The 17,791-nt window shown below is 46.8% G+C and overlaps 2 protein-coding genes across 8 annotated transcripts in view; one reads left to right on the forward strand and one right to left on the reverse strand.

Moving 5' to 3' along the window:
* USF1 (upstream transcription factor 1) overlaps positions 1-15,507 on the reverse strand; it is a 33,811-nt gene extending 18,304 nt beyond the window's left edge. The window contains exons 1-6 of one of the 7 annotated variants that reach the window (XM_068252855.1): positions 15,401-15,506; positions 11,530-11,587; positions 9,952-10,001; positions 3,867-3,967; positions 3,317-3,429; positions 942-1,043 (exon numbers count right to left, since the gene is read on the reverse strand). In XM_068252855.1, the coding sequence (XP_068108956.1) occupies positions 942-1,043; positions 3,317-3,429; positions 3,867-3,885 (234 nt within the window). In that variant the 5' untranslated portion in view covers positions 3,886-3,967; positions 9,952-10,001; positions 11,530-11,587; positions 15,401-15,506. Of the gene's footprint in view, positions 1-941; positions 1,044-3,316; positions 3,436-3,866; positions 3,968-9,951; positions 10,002-11,529; positions 11,588-15,395 lie in introns of all 7 variants that reach the window. The other 6 variants (XM_068252854.1, XM_068252851.1, XM_068252853.1 and 3 more) reach the window with 6 other exon arrangements.
* Positions 15,465-17,791, forward strand: part of GGA1 (golgi associated, gamma adaptin ear containing, ARF binding protein 1) — a 468,858-nt gene continuing 466,531 nt past the window's right edge. Inside the window, exon 1 of the mRNA XM_068252845.1 lies at positions 15,465-15,567. The gene's annotated coding sequence lies outside the window, so the exon portion shown is untranslated. The remainder of the gene's footprint in view (positions 15,568-17,791) is intronic.

The raw sequence follows: 17,791 nt of genomic DNA on the forward strand, positions 1-17,791 counted from the left end.
CTTAACATATAACAGAGAATCAGCAAAAAAGGGTACGTCATATACCAAACCATCTGAACAATGCCAGTACATGTGTCTTATAGCCAATAACCTGCTTAGCCCTGCTTAGATATATTATCACAATATACAGTGTAAGCCATAAACAACCACCTGAGTAAACTGAGGGCACAGGCCAAATAAAACAACCACATGAGTGACCCTGGGACAGAGGACACATCACATACACCCACCATGAGTCCCCAGTCCACACTATACACACGTAAAAGGGAAAGAGGCGCCCTGATGTAATAAAAGCATCTAAAATCAGCTTAAAATCGAAAACTGATATGAGGTAGCTTACCTCAATGACGAAACCTCTGTAGTTAATACAAGGGATTTTTATTAGCACAAGCAACGCGTTTCGCGGGTCTCAGCCCGCTTAATCAGGCCGGTAAAAGTGCCAAATAGAAAAGATCATCTAGCATAGGGAGCCTCATTGAAGTAAGCTACCTCATATCACTTTTCGATTTTAAGCTGATTTTAGATGCTTTTATTACACCAGGGCGCCTCTTTCCCTTTTACGTGCTAAGTATACCCCCGAACACATCCTGTCCGAGGGGAGGTGGCACACCACCAGTGGAGTCCCCACAGTGGACTCTCTCCCCCTTTTTCCACTAAGAGAGCGACCATCCTTCCGGTTCTGGCTAGGACCACCCCGAGTGGAGTCGGGTTTATTGTCTCCACCTGCTTCCTGTGGTTGGTTGCCCCCAGCAACCTCCCTTTGTGAGTAGTGCTTTTAATTTATTTTCTTTTATTGTGGTCATTGACATATTGCACTACTGGGCTCCCGTTTCTTGTCTTCTGTGACTTTTTCTACAGGGTGTTCATCCACCCCTACTACAATTGCACACTATACACACATTCACCCAGCACAGGACATACACAGCGCAACAGCAATATACCTGTGTCATGGACTGTGTTGCTGGGTAGCCACTAATAGCTCCAGCTCCTTCTGTCTGTCCATCTAGCTGGCCCTCTGCTACCTGGATGACCCTATACATCACCTAGAGGGAGAGACACAGGGAGAGATTACAGCACAGAACAGGGAATGACAAATAGGAAATCAATATGTACATATGGTAACCTTCCCACAATCCTCTGCATCCTTACTACATTGCCATTAGGTGTACCAGACCTCGGTCTTATCACTGTCCTGAACCTGCACATATCCCAGTTGATCCAGGGGAAGGTAAAAAACCCATAACAGGCTTGGCCTGTAAAGAACTCCTTTAGATGGCAAAAACTTTTTTCCTCCTTAAGCAGGTATGTCCTCTTGTCCATTGTACAAGCCTAGGGACAAACCGCTCATCTGCCAAGCTAAATAATCTAAAATAGTCTAAATAATAAGCCCAGCGTTTTGCGCAAGTGATTTTACCACGATTAGCGCGGTAAAAATCACTGGACACTTCTGCAATCGCGATCAGCGCTTTACTGAGTACTGTACCGCGATTGCTCCAGAATTGCGGCAAAAATGCTGCAGGTAACGCATTTTGCGATTGGCGCTACTCGTAAAACGCCCACAATCGGCGCCAATGAGAGTCATAGGTTAAATAGCACTAGCGCTTTAAAAAGTGCTAGCGCTTTGGCGATAAGCGGGAATTGTCTGCTAATCACCCTAGTTTGAATGGGCCCTAAGACCCTCTGGTTAATTTATTTGCCAGTCTTTGTACCTGTTGTAGAGGGTCTAGAATAAAATGTAAAGGATATCTATCAAAATTAACTAAAATGCTAAATGCCAAATATATTTCCAGTAACTACTAGCAAATAGCAATACAAAGGCTTTTATTCTCTTTTCATTTATTATGTGAATATATTTGACATCTACAGAGAACAGTTCTCACTATGAGTATTGCTATGGAGGACTGTGTCCAGAACATCCAGCATACAGAAACAATCTTTATTGGCTGTAATACTGTGACTGGAATCTCTTCAGAATGATAGAAAGCAGAAATATAGCTTCAAATAGTGTAAATAACTCATCAGCTGCAGCTCTGTGTGTTCCTTTGTGTGTCCCTGCCTCATGCAGTGTAAACAGTTTACAGCCAGGAATAGTTCATTCTGAATGGGGGGGGGGGGGGGGGGTAGGCATTCAAGTAAGGAAAAAGTGCAGGTCCTTCTCTTCAGATCCTTCTCTATATCTAAAAACAAATCCCTCAGCTGTTCTCATATGATCTTAGGCTGTGATATGAGACCTCTGAAAAGCTTTCTATTATTGCTGGCTAAAAGCTCTATAGGTATATGGGGTTTACAGAAGGTCAGTTTATTTGATGGTTCTTTAACCCTATGGGCGATACAATTACATCGCCCAGGAGGGGACGCAGCACTTTTTTTTTTAATTTTTAATTTTGTAAATCATGTAGCGAGCCCTGGGCTCGCTACATGATAGCCGCTGCGCAGCGGCATCCCCCCACCCTCTCCGATCGCCTTCGGCGATCAGAGTAAGCAGGAAATCCCGTTTAGAACGGGGATTTCCTGCTGGGCTTCCCCGGTCGCCATGGCGACGGGGCGGGATGACGTCACCGACGTCGGGACGTCAGAGGAGTCCCAATCCACCCCTCGGCGCTGCCTGGCACTGATTGGCCAGGCTGCGCAAGGGGCCTGGGATGGGGGGCTGCGCGGCACGGCGGGTAGCGGCGGATCGGAAGTTACACGCAGCTAGCAAAGTGCTAGCTGCGTGTAACAAAAAAAAAATTATGCAAATTGGCCCACCAGGGCCTGAGAAATCCTCCTGCGCGATATACCCAGAGCTCAGTGAGCAATCAAAAAACAACCGCTCGACTGCACTGTGGAAGGCAGTGCTGGACCATAGGCAGCCAGGCCTGGACACTGTAGTAAAGAAGAAAGATGCGGTCCGCAACAAGGGCTGTATGGCCCGAAACATGTCAGCCTTGTACTTTTTTTAATAGCTGTGAGGATACGTCCTAAATAAACTACAAGACTGTGGAGAGACTTGTTGCGGACCGCATCTTTCTTCTATACCCAGAGCTCAGCTCAGGATTATCGCCCAGGAGGTTAATAAGTTGCCATCTTAAACCCCAAACACTTAAAAATGATCAGACATCCTCTCTTCAGTAATGGTGACCATACAAAGCTACGGCCTTAATTCAGTATTTCAGGCAAATGTTTTTGAATCTGCAATTTGTCTAGGAGCAGTCTGCACTATCTCCACAATCCTGGAGCTGATTGTCGGTCATTAAACGAGATGTACATATTCCATGTGCTTATATCAAAACTTGATTGGCCACCGTGACATCTGCAGGACTCTGGCGAGACTTACCTGCGTGCCTCCGCTGTCTGCCCGGAACACATACTTCACAGCTGGATCAGAGAAGGTGGCCGCGGACTGAATACTGGCAATAGCGACACTTGTGGGGTCTTCACCTGTGGCCACTGCACCTTGTGAGGAACAGAGACCACCATTAGAGATAAGCCAGGGGGAGGGGCCTCGCACTGGCACTCCTCCCAAATACTGTCTGCAGGCTTGTGTTGTGGAGTCTGCAGTCAGAAGCCATTATTGTTGGCAACAATGTACCAAATCTGACGAATAAAGATTTACAATTTTAATGAAAATTACAATAACCTCACTTCACTAATCATTACCGCATTCGGTAATGCAGAAAACAGCTTATTTTACTGATCACCTTGTCAAATTCCAATTCATTAAATCTATTCCTCACAGAAAATTAGAATAACTGACTAGTGAGGTAAATTACCGACAATAAAAACCTCAAGAAATTGCAATTCAAAGATTTACGCATTCAGTAAATAAAAAATAAAATAAAAAGTGTTTGATATTTTTCTCCAGCTCTTAGCAGCCAATAACTCACTCTCTCCATGTGGTAACATTGACAGACAGCCAATAGGGAGATCCACACAGCCTGCTTCTCACTCTGATTTGGTCCAACACCCTGGAAGGCGGGACGTCACTCTGGCAGAGCAGGGGAAGGAAATATTTTATGAGGCTTTTCTGTATTTAAGTATTTATATAGCGCCAACATATTACGCAGCGCTGTACAGAGTATATTGTCTTGTCACCAACTGTCCCTCAGAGGGGCTCACACTCTAGTCCCTACCATAGTCATATGTCTATGTATGCATCATGTAGTGCATGTATCATAGTCTAGAGCCAATTTAGGGGGAAACCAGTTAACTTATCTGTATGTTTTTCGGGATGTGGGAGGAAACCGGAGTGCCCGGAGGAAACCCATGCAGACACGGGGAGAACCTACAAACTCCTTGGGATTCCAACCAGGGACCCAGCGCTGCAAGGCGAGAGCTCTAACCACTTCGCCACCATGCAAACCCATATCCCTTTAGATGTAAAAATATGTATACTCTGAGGGCCCATTCACAAGCGATTTTCTGGCATTTTCCAGCGGTTTTTTTACGAGCGCTTTCCAAACGATTTTTCACTGTATAGAAAGAGTTTTTTCAGTGATTAGCCAATACTAAACATTGAAACGCCAATCGCTCAGAAAATGCTGCATACTACGCGTTTGCGTTTCAGCAAAACGCTAAAAGCTTAGATGAGAACAGAACCATAGAAAATACAACGAACAAGTGCTTTTTGAAACGCTAGTGCTTTTGAGCGATGTTGAAAGCGCTAGTAAAGTGCCCAAGTGTGAAAGGGCCCTTATACAGAAGAGCTCCCCATGGTGGCTGCAGCACTTTTAAAGGGATGCCAGGGATGTGCTGGACAGCAAACCCCGACTCATACACACAGCTCCCTGTCTCACCGCTGGCCTGCTCCACAGCTGCTAAGTGAATTGAGGCATGCTTGTTCGGTAAATTAAACAAACTTCTAACTTCGCGGGGAAACCTTCGTGAATTTGGGGAGGGGGGGGGGGGGGGAGTGCAATATACCAAATTCGGTATTTTACCAACCAAAATTATTTTAATCGAACTGCCCTAAGTGAAATGAGGCATTATGACATTTATATTTCACAGTTAACAGTGTTTTCATTTTGTTTGAGCAGTAACAGGTTTAAACAAGCAAATCCAGTGTAAACACGCATCTACTGTACTTTCAGCTCCATGAGTAATTCCACGAGTTTACTTCTCATCATTTGCATATTCAGTAGTGATGCATTGTGGGTAACTACAAATGTTCCCTTATAGCTGAATTATTGCAAATTTCCTTCTGTGTTAAGAAGGCAAATTTCACCAAGCATTGCTTATTAGTAGAAGGGCTTTTCGGTCTCCTTTATCCCCCTATACATTTCTAGTGGTTTGGGTCAGCCTGAGCTGCTTGGACCAAGCCCTATCCCATGCAGCCATATCAATCCCTACCGTGTACTGATGAGGACCAAAAGTCTGAAACAGGCTTTCTACATGTGGGGTTGATGTGGCTGTGTAATATTTAAAGCTATAGGCTTGCTATACACCACCCGTTCTGGATGCTTGCCTGGCTTACAGGAGCGAAAGGAGATTATTTGCATATTCAGTAGTGGTGCATTGTGGGCAAAAACAGATGTTCACTTATAGCTGATTTATTGCAAGTTTTCTTCTGTTTTAAAAAGGCAAATTTCACCAAGCATTGCTTATTAGTAGGAGGGCTTTTCGGTCCCCCCCCCCCATACATTCCTAGTGGTTTGGGTCACCCCGAGCTGCTCGGTTACTCTGTTCCCTTCTCGGAATGAAACCCAGCATTTCTACTTTGCTCTAATAGATTATTTACAGCATATTATATACAACCAGCATTTTTTTTTTTTACTAGAACTGAATTCAAAGGGTAAACACAGTCTTTAGAAGCTTCCCTGCCTACAGAGCTGGCCGCTTCCAAACTTTACATAATGTTATCTTGTGTTTAATTGTATCAAGTGAGAAATGTAAACAAAGCCTTCCCTCACTTTGCCAGGTCCCCTGAACAAAGTCAAACAAGCATAAATGCTTTCTGATTAAGTTAGAGGATGAATAAAGCAGTTATAAATAAAATGCAAAGTCAGCTCTCAGAGTAAAATAAGTGTACTTTAGGAACATATAATTTCTATATAATGAATAATAATACTTATGCACAAAAGCCTTCTCACTGGGTTTAGAGCAGCACTTATCAACAGGAAGATCAGGCAGCGTGCCTCAGCTGACAGCTCTCCACACCACTGGAGCTGATACTTGCAGAAATCCACTTCAGCAGGCACCACCAATATAAACGTAATCGCTTTATTATATCACATGGGTTACAAGGCAGTCATGTTGGATGACTGCCTTGTAACCCATGTGATATAATAAAGCGATTATGCATAAAAGCAAATATGCTAACCGTATGGCATATAAAAAGTACGAAAACACTGAATATTATGTAAGGGTTTTATACCGCTTTAAGTAATGTCTATGGCATGTAAACCCAATTTAGACAGTACATGGACAATATTTGCTAGAGGAAAATTCCCCTAACTTTCCCTACGCATCACTTAAAAGGGAAGATCCGAGGACATAAAAAAAAAAAAAAAAAGTTTAACTAACCCGGGCTTCCTCCAGCCCCTGGCAGCCAATATGTCCCTTGCCCCTGGTGAGGTCACAATCTCCTACCAAGGGGACCCCGGAACACCGGCTGGGATCAGAGCTGCGGCGAGGGACATATCAGCTGCCAGTGGCTGGAGAAAGCCCGGGTAAGTAGAACTTTTTTTTTTGTCCTCGGATCTTCCCTTTAAGGCATAGTTCCCCAAACCTGTCCTCAAGGCCCACCAACAGTGCACTATTGGTGGGCCTTGAGGACAGGGTTGTGTAACACTGTTTTAAGGAATACACAAGTCAAAAAAAAATTATTTGAACTTACCTGAGGATTTTTGCAGCCCCCCGCAGTCATACTGTGCCCACGCCGTCCTCTCGCAACCCTCCAGCCAACAGCAGAAATTGGCTGGTCATAGCCAGTTGCAGGATACCGCTTAAGCGCAGCCCCGAGCCACGTTCATCCTGCTCTGAAGATCCGTAAAACGGATCAGAGATGAAAAAATAACTATAGCAAGTAACGGGTCTATATATCCTATCTAAAGTTTAGATGTTTTACACAGCAAAATTTAGCTGAAAACAGCTTCAACAGTATACGATTTATTTCTTCCTGTGATACAATGAGAGCGGCCATATTTTGCTTGTCATTATCAACACAGGCACATCTCCACCCCTCAGCCTGTGATAACTCCCCTCCCCGCCCGCCTCTGAAATCACTATATATAATGAGAGAGAGAGAGAGAGAGAGAGAGAGAGAGAGAGAGAGAGAGAGAGAGAGAGAGAGAGAGAGAGAGAGAGAGAGAGAGAGAGAGAAAGAGAAAGAGAGAGAGAGAGAAAGAGAGAGAGAGAGAGAGAGAATGAGAGAGAGATATGCAGTGGATGGGGAGAGTAGCAGCATATACAGCAAAATAGCCCCAGTAGATAGTATTGTTGCCCCAGACAGTATAGGGTAGTATAGTTGTCCCTCCCGGGGGGCCGCCGATATTCTCACCTTCGGTGGCCGCTTTCCTTGTAACTGTTGCAATCTCCCACTGCTACTCTGGCCCAGGGCCGGATTACCGACCAGGCAACAAAAGCAGTCGCTTGGGGCCATTCAGAGTCAAAGGGGCCCCATCAGCACATAAACCAGCCCTCGCCATCCTGTCAGCGGTGGCTGGATGGTATAATGGTCAAAGGGACTCTGAGCAGTGCAGTAACTATGGAAAGATGCATATCATTTTAAAGATCTCTTTCTCCTCTTTCCAATGATATATAAAGCGCCGCCCTATTCCTTTTAGTCTTCGCTATTTTTGAGATCGAAAATGCGGGCATGGCAATTTTGCGAAAATAGCAAAAACTAAAAGGCGGCAGTTTATCTATCATTGGAAAGAGGAGAAAGAGCTTCAAAATGATATGCATCTTTCCATAGTTACATTGTATTACACAGGACGACTTTTCTCCAAAGTCGGCAGCTTGATTCTGCACAATGCAATGAAATATAAGGAACCCAGGAGGATATAATTACAAACATCATGCTGGTAGGTGTGAGGATGTAATTAGTTGTGGGTATGCTTAAAGGCATACCCACAGGCACTGCTTGGAGTCCCTTTAAGGGCTCTGCCCCTGACACAGGAGACCAGGGTTCGAATCTCGGCTCTGCCTGTTCAGTAAGCGAGCACCTACTCAGTAGGAGACCTTAGGCAAGTCTCTCTAACACTGCTACTTCCGATAGGGCGCGTCCTAGTGGTTGCAGCTCTGGCGCTTTGAGTCCGCCAGGAGAAAAGCGCAATATAAATGTTATTTGTCTTGTCAAATGATGCCGTGCGCTGCTGATTGTCTTCAGAGCCAGGCTCTCCTCCTAGGTCCCCCTCCCGCTACTGTGCGCTCTGCCGCTGCCCACTCCTCCCTCCCTTCCCACAGAGAACCACAGCTGCAGCAAGAATGATAGCAGCAGATGGCAAAAGCTCACTCACCTATCCATGATCCAAGCAATAGAGATCCCGTCATCTGAAACCCATCTGTCTCTTCTACAGTGCAGCCGCTCGCTCTGAACTTCCTGATTCTCAGATCAGACAGGAAGTAGGAAGTAGTAATAGTAGTAGTAACAGAGCGGCAGCACTCTAGAGGAGACAGATGGGCTCCGGATGACGGAACCTCTATTGCTTGGATCGCAATAGGTGAATGTGAGTCATCTGGTGCTGTCATTCTCCCCCACTGCGGCTGCCTTCTCTGCTGGACTAATGTATTCACTGGGATGGAGGCTGCATTGTGGCTGTCTAGTTTGGTTGTTCGGTGGTGGGGGTGGATATGTAATTCTGTCTGGGGAACGGCTTCCGGTTTGGCGGTGTCCAGAGCTTTCTGCTATTGCTAGGCTGGAGATGCAGGGAGAAAGTGCTGCTGCTGTGATATCTGGCGCCCTCTTCACAGGGGTGCCCCAGCCGCTGAGTGTAAATGTCCCAGCCACTCATCTCTCACTCTGCATTTTGCCGCTGGTATTCCCTGCATTGTGCACCCACAGAGGAAAGCGGGCTGTTGCCCATAGCAACCAGTAGCTCGGCTGCCCCGGTGTGTGCGGCATGTTGCTGTGCAGCTGCGTCTTCTGATTCTATTACGACATGATGGGGGCCCAAATCAGTTATTTTGCTTAGGGCCCCATTTAGCCTTAATCCGGGTCTGCTCTGGCCGCATATCAAAGCGACCGCGCTGCGCGGCTATGCCAGGACAGCGGGTCGCATATCAGCATGCATACAGGAAGACTTCCTGTATGCGCGCTAATAGGCGGCCCGCTGTCCTGTCATAACGGTGCAGCGGGTCACTTTGCTATGCGGTCAGAGTAGTGGCTGGCGGTGGGAGATTGAGAGAGTTACAAGGGGATCGGCCGCCCGCCTGGATCCTAGTGTGCACTGCTCATGGCCCCGACAGCGGCTTCCTGTCTCCGCTCCAGCCGGGAGCGCCTCCACTAATCAGCGGCTTCCAGTCTCCGCTCCAGCCGGGAGCGCCTCCTATACTAACCTAGTGCCAATACTGGGAAAGGTCCCATACCTATACTGTGTCCTGGATGCAGGGAGGTCCTCCACAATGACTTATGTGGTCCCTGGATTTACGGAGAGGACTTCCCTCTCCACATACTGGAAAGAGCCTCATGCTGGGTCAGTGTCCCTGGGAGAAGCTCCATACTGACACGTGTCCTGGGATAAAGGGAGAAGCCTCATGCTAGACTCTGGATACTGGTAGAAGCTGCATACTGACCATGTCTTGGGATACTGAAAGTGACCCAATATCGATCCACCATTCGTTGATAACTGAAAGGGCATCAGTGCAACCTGCTGTCCCTGGATACTGCGAGAAGTCCAACACAATATCTGTCCCTGGATACTAGAAATGGACCTGATACTGATCCTGTCTCAATGACCATGGAAAAAACGATACCAAACAAGACTATCCCCTCCTCCCCATCACTAACATTTTACAGACATTACACTTCACCTTCTTGGATGCGGACCGTCCCCTCCTCAATGTCAGTGGCTTTCTGTTGCCTAAAGAGAAGGAGAGAAATGGCGATTGCAGACGGTGAGATATAGAGCAGAGGATTCTGGGAACGACAATACAGACATATATTCTCAGTCTGGTTCATTTGTCCTAAGTTCTAGGAAACCAAACCTTACCTGCAACCCACTTCTATTTAATGTACTGTAGTTTAATCTCCCTTAAATATACCTCAAGTGAAAGGGATATGGAGGCTGCCATATTTATTTCCTTTTAAACACCAGTTGCGTGGCAGTCATGCTCCTCTGCCTCTAATATTTACACATTATACGTGGGCAGTTGTTCTTTCTGAAATTGATGGTAATCGAACTCTGCTACCACTATCGTTTCAACCAATTTGGGCTGGGAATCAGGCGGTCATGTTGTGGCATCTCTGGAAGATTCATTTATGTCGATCAACCCTGTTCCTCAACAGCACACAATTACAAACCTACCTTATGGGGAGGTTCATTGTATCAATTTTCATATTTAGGTGCTTTGGTCCTTTTAAATGTGCTATCACAATTGTATGTGACTAATGCCTGTGCTTTAAATGATGGAGAGGGGGATTGTTGCAATCAGACAGAATCTATGTGTTGCTCAGCCTTGTGTGGTTGTGGCACCTCAGACCTACCTGCTACAGCGCTGGTCATGGCAGGGTCATTCAGCCTTGCAAAACACAGTAGGAGGGGGTATTTCTATTTGTCTTGTACTGTTAAAAGAAATTATTAAACCACTTTCTAGCTGGCAATGGCCCCTCAGCCATCTGTTACTTGGCAACATTAGTGAGCTTTGCATATAGTGGGTGGAAAAAAGTTTGACTGCAAGGGTCCCCCTAGATCCACAGCTCTTCTCTCCCCCCCCCCCCCCCCCCAGGACCAAGCAAGCAGCTGACAAACAATCTTCCCCTTCCACCATGCAGAGTAGCGTGGGGAGCGTTAAATTTACCTGCTTCCATCACCACAGATCTCCGTGCATCACAGCATCAGCGCACTCTGCTGCCTTTCGCTGAGCACCTGATCATGTGACTGGCATTGGTCATGTGATAGGAAGCCGGCGGAAGGCAGCAGAGAGAGTGTGCTGTGATGCAGGGAGGAGACACGCAGCACTGGTAGCAGGTAATATTACACTACCTGTTCCAGAGCTGCGGGTCTCCTCTTTGCATCACAGCACACTCTCTCTGCTGCCATCCTCCGGCTCCCTATCACATGACTGATGCGAGTCATGTGATCGGGAGCTCTGCAAATGGGCAGCAGGGAGTGATGCTGTGATGCACGGAGATCCGCGGAGCTGGAAGCAGGTAAACCTAACGCTCCCTACCCTAGTCTGCATGCAGATAGGAGGAGGAGGGGCCCAAAGCCCTCAGGCCCCCCTGCAATCGCGGAGGCAATAGTTATGCCCGTGGTAGTGGGTACAAATGCTGCAGGGTTAGATTCATATAGGAGCTGCAGATCAATTTGCCCCCATGAACACACGCTGTCCAATTTAAGTGGCCTTCAGTGTAATATAATGGGACAATCTGTCCTACAATCTACTTACCCCTTCATATCTGTGCTCTGTTGTACATCAGCTGCACTGTTTTAGCCACTCATAGACTCTGCAAGGACAGAAAATTATTCATCAGACTGTGAGCCCCTGCTACGGATCCTAACCTCTAACCCATGCACCCGATCCCATGGATCCCAAACTCGCAGTTACCCCAATGGATTCCATCGCCTACACTGTGCACCCCTCATTAAATTCAACACCTACACTGTGTATCCCTGGTCAATGATCCCATAACCTATATAGTGCGTTTTCCTCCAACTACAGGATCTTCTAAAAAAATTACCATATTGTGATAAAGTTCATTATTTTCTGTAATGTACTGATAAACATTAGACTTTCATATATTTTAGATTCAAATACACACAACTGAAGTAGCTCAAGCCTTCTATTGTTTTAATATTGATGATTTTGGCATACAGCTCATGAAAACCCAAATTTCCTATCTCAAAAAATTAGCATATTTCATCCAACCAATAAAAGAAAAGTGTTTTTAAAACAAAAAAAAGAGTCAACCTTCAAATAATTATGTTCAGTTATGCACTCAATACTTGGTCGGGAATCCTTTTGCAGAAATGACTGCTTCAATGCGGCGTGGCATGGAGGCAATCAGCCTGTGGCACTGCTCAGGTGTTATGGAGGCCCAGGATGCTTCGATAGCGGCCTTAAGCTCATCCAGAGTGTTGGGTCTTACGTCTCAACTTTCTCTTCACAATATCCCACAGAGTCTCTATGGGGTTCAGGTCAGGAGAGTTGGCAGGCCAATTGAGCACAGTAATACCATGGTCAGTAAACCCTTTACCAGTGGTTTTGGCACTGTGAGCAGGTGCCAGGTCGTGCTGAAAAATGAAATCATCTCCATAAAGCTTTTCAGCAGATGGAAGCATGAAGTGCTCCAAAATCTGATAGCTAGCTGCATTGACCCTACCCTTGATAAAACACAATGTACCAACACCAGCAGCTGACATGGCACCCCAGACCATCACTGACTGTGGGTACTTGATACTGGACTTCAGGCATTTTGGCATTTCCCTATCCCCAGTCTTCCTCCAGACTCTGGCACTTTGATTTCCGAATGACATGTAAAAGTTGCTTTCATGCGAAAAAAGTACTTTGGACCACTGAGCAACAGTACAGTGCTGCCTCTCTGTAGCCCAGGTCAGGCGCTTCTGCCGCTGTTTCTGGTTCAAAAGTGGTTTCATGCTTCCATCTGCTGAAAAGCTTTATGGAGATTAAGATTTCATTTTTCAGCACGACCTGGCACCTGCTCACAGTGCCAAAACCACTGGTAAATGGTGTACTGACCCTGGTATTTCTGTGCTCAATTGGCCTGCCAACTCTCCTGACCTGAACCCTCTATAGAGAATCTGTGGGATATTGTGAAGAGAACGTTGAGACGCAAGACCCAACACTCTGGATGAGGTTAAGGCCGCTATCGAAGCATCCTGGGCCTCCATAACACCTGAGCAGTGCCACAGGCTGATTGCCTCCATGCCACGCCGCATTGAATACATATCAAACTATTGGTCTCCCGTGTTTTTGTTTCCTGTGTATGTTTCTCTAGGGTGTCAAAACACCCCCACTGTACTAAATCTTATTAACCATTTCTATTAAGGAACAGACAGCACAGAATATGGAAATCTTGCATTATACTCATTGTTCAGGAACAGACAGGGTGGGTGAGATGACATGGGAGTCCTGCAGATACTGGAAACTCAGGAGACCCAAACAGACAAGACCAAGTGCACATTGTAGTCCTTTAGATATTGAGGAATAATCTTCCTCCCAGAACAGGTAGGACCAAATGGGCACAGCGGTCATGCACAAATTGGGTGATCAGTGACCCAGAACCAAGTGGGCACAGCGGTCATGTACATTTTGGGTTATTAGTAACTCAGAACACATAAGGCCAAGTGGGCACTGCAGTCACATAGAAATTGAGGGAACCAGTGACCCACAACACACAGGACCAAGTGGGCACTGCAACCATGTAGATACTGAGGGATCAGTGACTCGCAACATACAGGACCAAGTGGGCACAGTGGCCATGTAGATACTGAAGGATCAGTAAATCAGATCACATTGGACCAAGGGGGCACTGCAGTCACATAGAAATTAGGGAATCAGTGACCCACAACACACAGGACCAAGTGGGCATCGCGGCCATGTAGATACTGAGGGATCAGTGACTCAGATCACATTGGACCAAGTGGGCACGGAGGTCATGCAGAAATTGGAGGATCTGTGACCCAGAACTCATAGAACCACCAAGTGGGCACTAAGGTCATGTACATATTAGGGGATTGGTGATCCAGTACACACAGGACCAAGTAGTAGTAGATATTGGGGGGAATCATTGATTCAGAGCTCATTGAACACTGAGGTCGTGGCACTATTCCTCTTTAGGGGACCCAGCAGGAAACCTCAGGGAACAGTTCTCCAATCACAGCATCCTCTTAGGGCTCTTTTACACTAGAGGCAGCAGTAGAAAAGGCCTAAACGCTGCCTTTGGCTGTTAACATTTTGACGCCAATACATGATTAGCAATGAAATGAGAAACACCGTGGTCAGCCCTAAAAAAGCGCCGGGGAGCTATAAAACACAACGCTCAAATACGCGGCATTAAGTGTGAAAGACAAAATGAAAGTCTATGGGCTTTCATTTTACCATGGAAAACGCCAACTATGGCCGTGGCGGTAAACTGCCGAAAAAGGCCTCTTGTGTGAAAGAGCCCTTACAGCACACAGAGTTGTGACGGGCCAAACTGTGTGGGTGTAGTTTACTACAACCAATTGGAAACCTAGCAGTTTGAGAGGGTGCCTCCTCCCAATCAGGTTAGCAGAATTTCCCTATCATGTTTCCTGTTCAGGGTCCCGTAAAGTAGACTAGCGCATAGGATCTAGTCTACTTTAGGGGACCCTGAACAGGAAACATGATAGGGAAATTCTGCTAACCTGATTGGGAGGACAGCACCCTCTCAAACTGCTAGGTTTCCAATTGGTTGTAGTAAACTACACCCACACAGTTTGGCCCGTCACAACCCTGTGTGCTGTAAGGGCTCTTTCACACAAGAGGCCTTTTTCGGCAGTTTACCGCCACGGCCATAGTTGGCGTTTTCCATGGTAAAATGAAAGCCCATAGACTTTCATTTTGCCTTTCACACGTAATGGCGCGTTTTTAAGCTCCCCGGCGCATTTTTAGGGCTGACCACGGCGGTTCTCATTCATAGGTCATGTATATATTGCAGGATCAGTGACCCAGAACACTTAGGACCAAGTGGGCACTGCAGTCCTATAGATATTGTGGGATCATTGGCCCAAAACTCATTGGACACTGAGAGGTAATGTAGATATTGGGAGGTGGGGGGAAATCAGTGACCAAGAACACACAGGACCAAGGAGGCACTGCAGTCCTGAAGATATTGGGGGATCATTTACCCAAAACTCATTGGACACTGAGAGGTCATGTAGATATTGGGGGGGGGGGGGGGGGGGAATCAGTGACCCAGAACACACAGGACCAAGTGGACATTGCAGTACTGTAGCCAATAGGCAGTCAGTGCACCAGAATAGAATGGACCATAGGCTCTGTGGTTATGCAGATGTCGGGGACTGGGTGATAATCTGGCATGGGGGGGGGGGGTCGCGCTGTTATTGGGGGGTCTGCGTTTGGGGAGCAGGCAGGCGTACAGATCTGGGCTCAGTGCCCTGCGGTGGAATTCTGTGACAGGCCAAGTCCGCCCTATGCAGTGGGTAGAATACGGAGTTCCGAGCTTCCTTATGCAGAACCAGAATCATCGGTTGCCCCTCCGCAGAATGTAGTAAGCCCCACCTCTCCCCGGGCTCTTTCTCCTCACCCACCGTACCCGTTGTGTCTCCGCTCTCCTCCGGTCCGTCTAGCCATGGAAATCCGCACATGCGCAGAACCAACCACCCCTCCATCATCTTTACTCCGGGCGGAGGTGGAGAGCACTTCCGCCGGGGAGCCATCTTTACTGAGGAACTTCGGGTCGGGCGGCCATCTTCATTAGGGGTAATTGTTATGGGCTTCTCCCAGTCGGTGTCCATTTTTACTGAGGGCAGCCATCTTTGTGTTTCCTTATTACTGCTAGCCGTCAGCCATCTTCACTGAGGGCAGCGGCCGCAGCACCAGTGTGTGTGAGGAGATCACGTGACTGTCTTTTGTCGGCTCTCTTCTTATTTCTTCACCATTGTATCGGCTATGGAGATTGCAGAGATGCTCAGGTGTCGATCACTATTACTACATTGGTACATAATACAGTATTGGTGGATATACTAATTACAGTGACAAATGTAATGATGAATAAAATGCATAGAAAATTCCATGTCGTAAGGGTGAGAGAGCCCTGCTTTTACAAGCCTAAAATCTAAAGGAAGGGAGGAAGCAAGGTGGAGTAATATGTATTATACCTAGAGGGAATGCATTTTTAGGTTATATATAATGAGCTCAACTTGGCCAGAGGTTGAAGGGGGGAACAGCCTTAGTTAGAACGTACGCTTTGTCAGTAAAACTGAGTTTTGAAAGAGTTAACTAAATATTAAGGAAAAATTAAAAATTAATTTAACTTACCTGGGGCTTCTTGCAGCCCCCCGGAATCATTCTGTTCACAACAGACATCCGTCCTAGTCCCTCAGCCCTGAACTGTGCGCACCCTAATTGCACTCCCGCAGGCAGAAACTGGGGTGGCCAGGCAACTTTGTGGGGGTTGTCACTGCTGGCTGGAGGGACTAGGACCCCTGTCCTGGGCACAGGATGAGTCCAGGGGGCTGCAATAAGTTATGTTAAAGGGGTTCTGTGGATCAGAAAAAAGAACAACAACTGACATTTACCTGGGGCTTCTATCGGCCCCTGCAGCTGTAATGTCTCGCACCATCCTCCTACGATCCTTGGTTTCTCACAGCGGCCTGTTATTCGTCTTGCTCCTGCTCTCGTCTCCGGGAGCTTAGTGCGCAGACGCAGTACGAGGTTTTCTTGTACCGTGCCTTCGACATTAAGCTCCCGATGAGGAAGCGGGAGTGAGCACATGCGGCCGTGCAGTCACCATCTGGATCAATTGTACTGGGACTGGCGGCGGGGAACAGGTGAACGGAGGAGGACGGTGTGGGCCATAACAGCTACAGGGGGCTGATAGAAGCCCCAGGTATCAGAATTCTTTAAACAATCGTTTAAACAATTATTCATGCCATCATTGCCACGGTAGTGAAGATGAATCTGGGCACGGTCGCTCGTTGCCGCTGATCCCAGATCTCACCCTTACGTGGCTACATATCTGATACTTGAATGATGACCGTTACAGCTAGCAGCAGTAATCATTCATAAAAACAAATAACATTAGGTAAATAGTAAGGCTTTGTAGCAATGCCTGTGCAATGTCGCGCAATGCAAAATTGCACTTAATACTTTTCAAAGGCGACGAGCATGTTCGTTCATTTTCTGGCCGCAATTTGTGGCAAAAACTGATTCCCGCCACATGAAATCGCAACGAGTATACAATTCTCATAGTCTGGCATCATATGCCGGCAGTCTATGGTGGACGCACAAAAATGTGCAGAGGATACTACTTGCATCTCATGCCTACAAAAACGACTGAACACCCTCTTGCCACTAGTTAACATTGACATCTATGAGGCGCCTGCCGGTAGTGGTGACCAAAAGACCTGATCTGGTATTCCTAGTGTTTTCCTGGTACAGTGTAATGGTCGGTGTAACACAGAGAGGATCTGATTACCTGTGATCTGCAGTATCACCGAGAATGCAGATATATACCCGATTATTGATGATCTGCAGTATCACCGATAATCAGATATATCTCTAACCTCTGGACACCTGAGTAATATGAGTGTTTGGTGCAACCGTATACTTTGAGGAGAGCACCCGCGTAGAGGGTGCTGGGCAGTACGAGATACTGCTTAGAGAACAGGTTCCTTCCACTAGTCTGATGCTCCCCAAGGGGTGGAGCCAGGCTGAGAGTGGGAAGGAAAAGAGAGTGAGTGACACCAAAGGTGAAGTGTCACTGACAGGACTGGGAACTATCTCCCAACAGGGAAGATAGTTCTCAAGGTCGGATAGGCCAGGTCGTTAACACACAGATAAAGTACAGAGACAGGAGACAGATGCGGAATCCTAAGACTAGCAGAGTTTGGCAACAGAGTATCAGATATAGCGAAGTACCTAATCAGAGATCAGAAGAGTGGTCAGGAAAGCAGAAGGTCATAAGAAATAATCAACAATGCCT

The sequence above is a fragment of the Hyperolius riggenbachi genome, chromosome 9, assembly GCF_040937935.1.
Source record: "Hyperolius riggenbachi isolate aHypRig1 chromosome 9, aHypRig1.pri, whole genome shotgun sequence".
NCBI classification, from domain to species: domain Eukaryota; kingdom Metazoa; phylum Chordata; class Amphibia; order Anura; family Hyperoliidae; genus Hyperolius; species Hyperolius riggenbachi.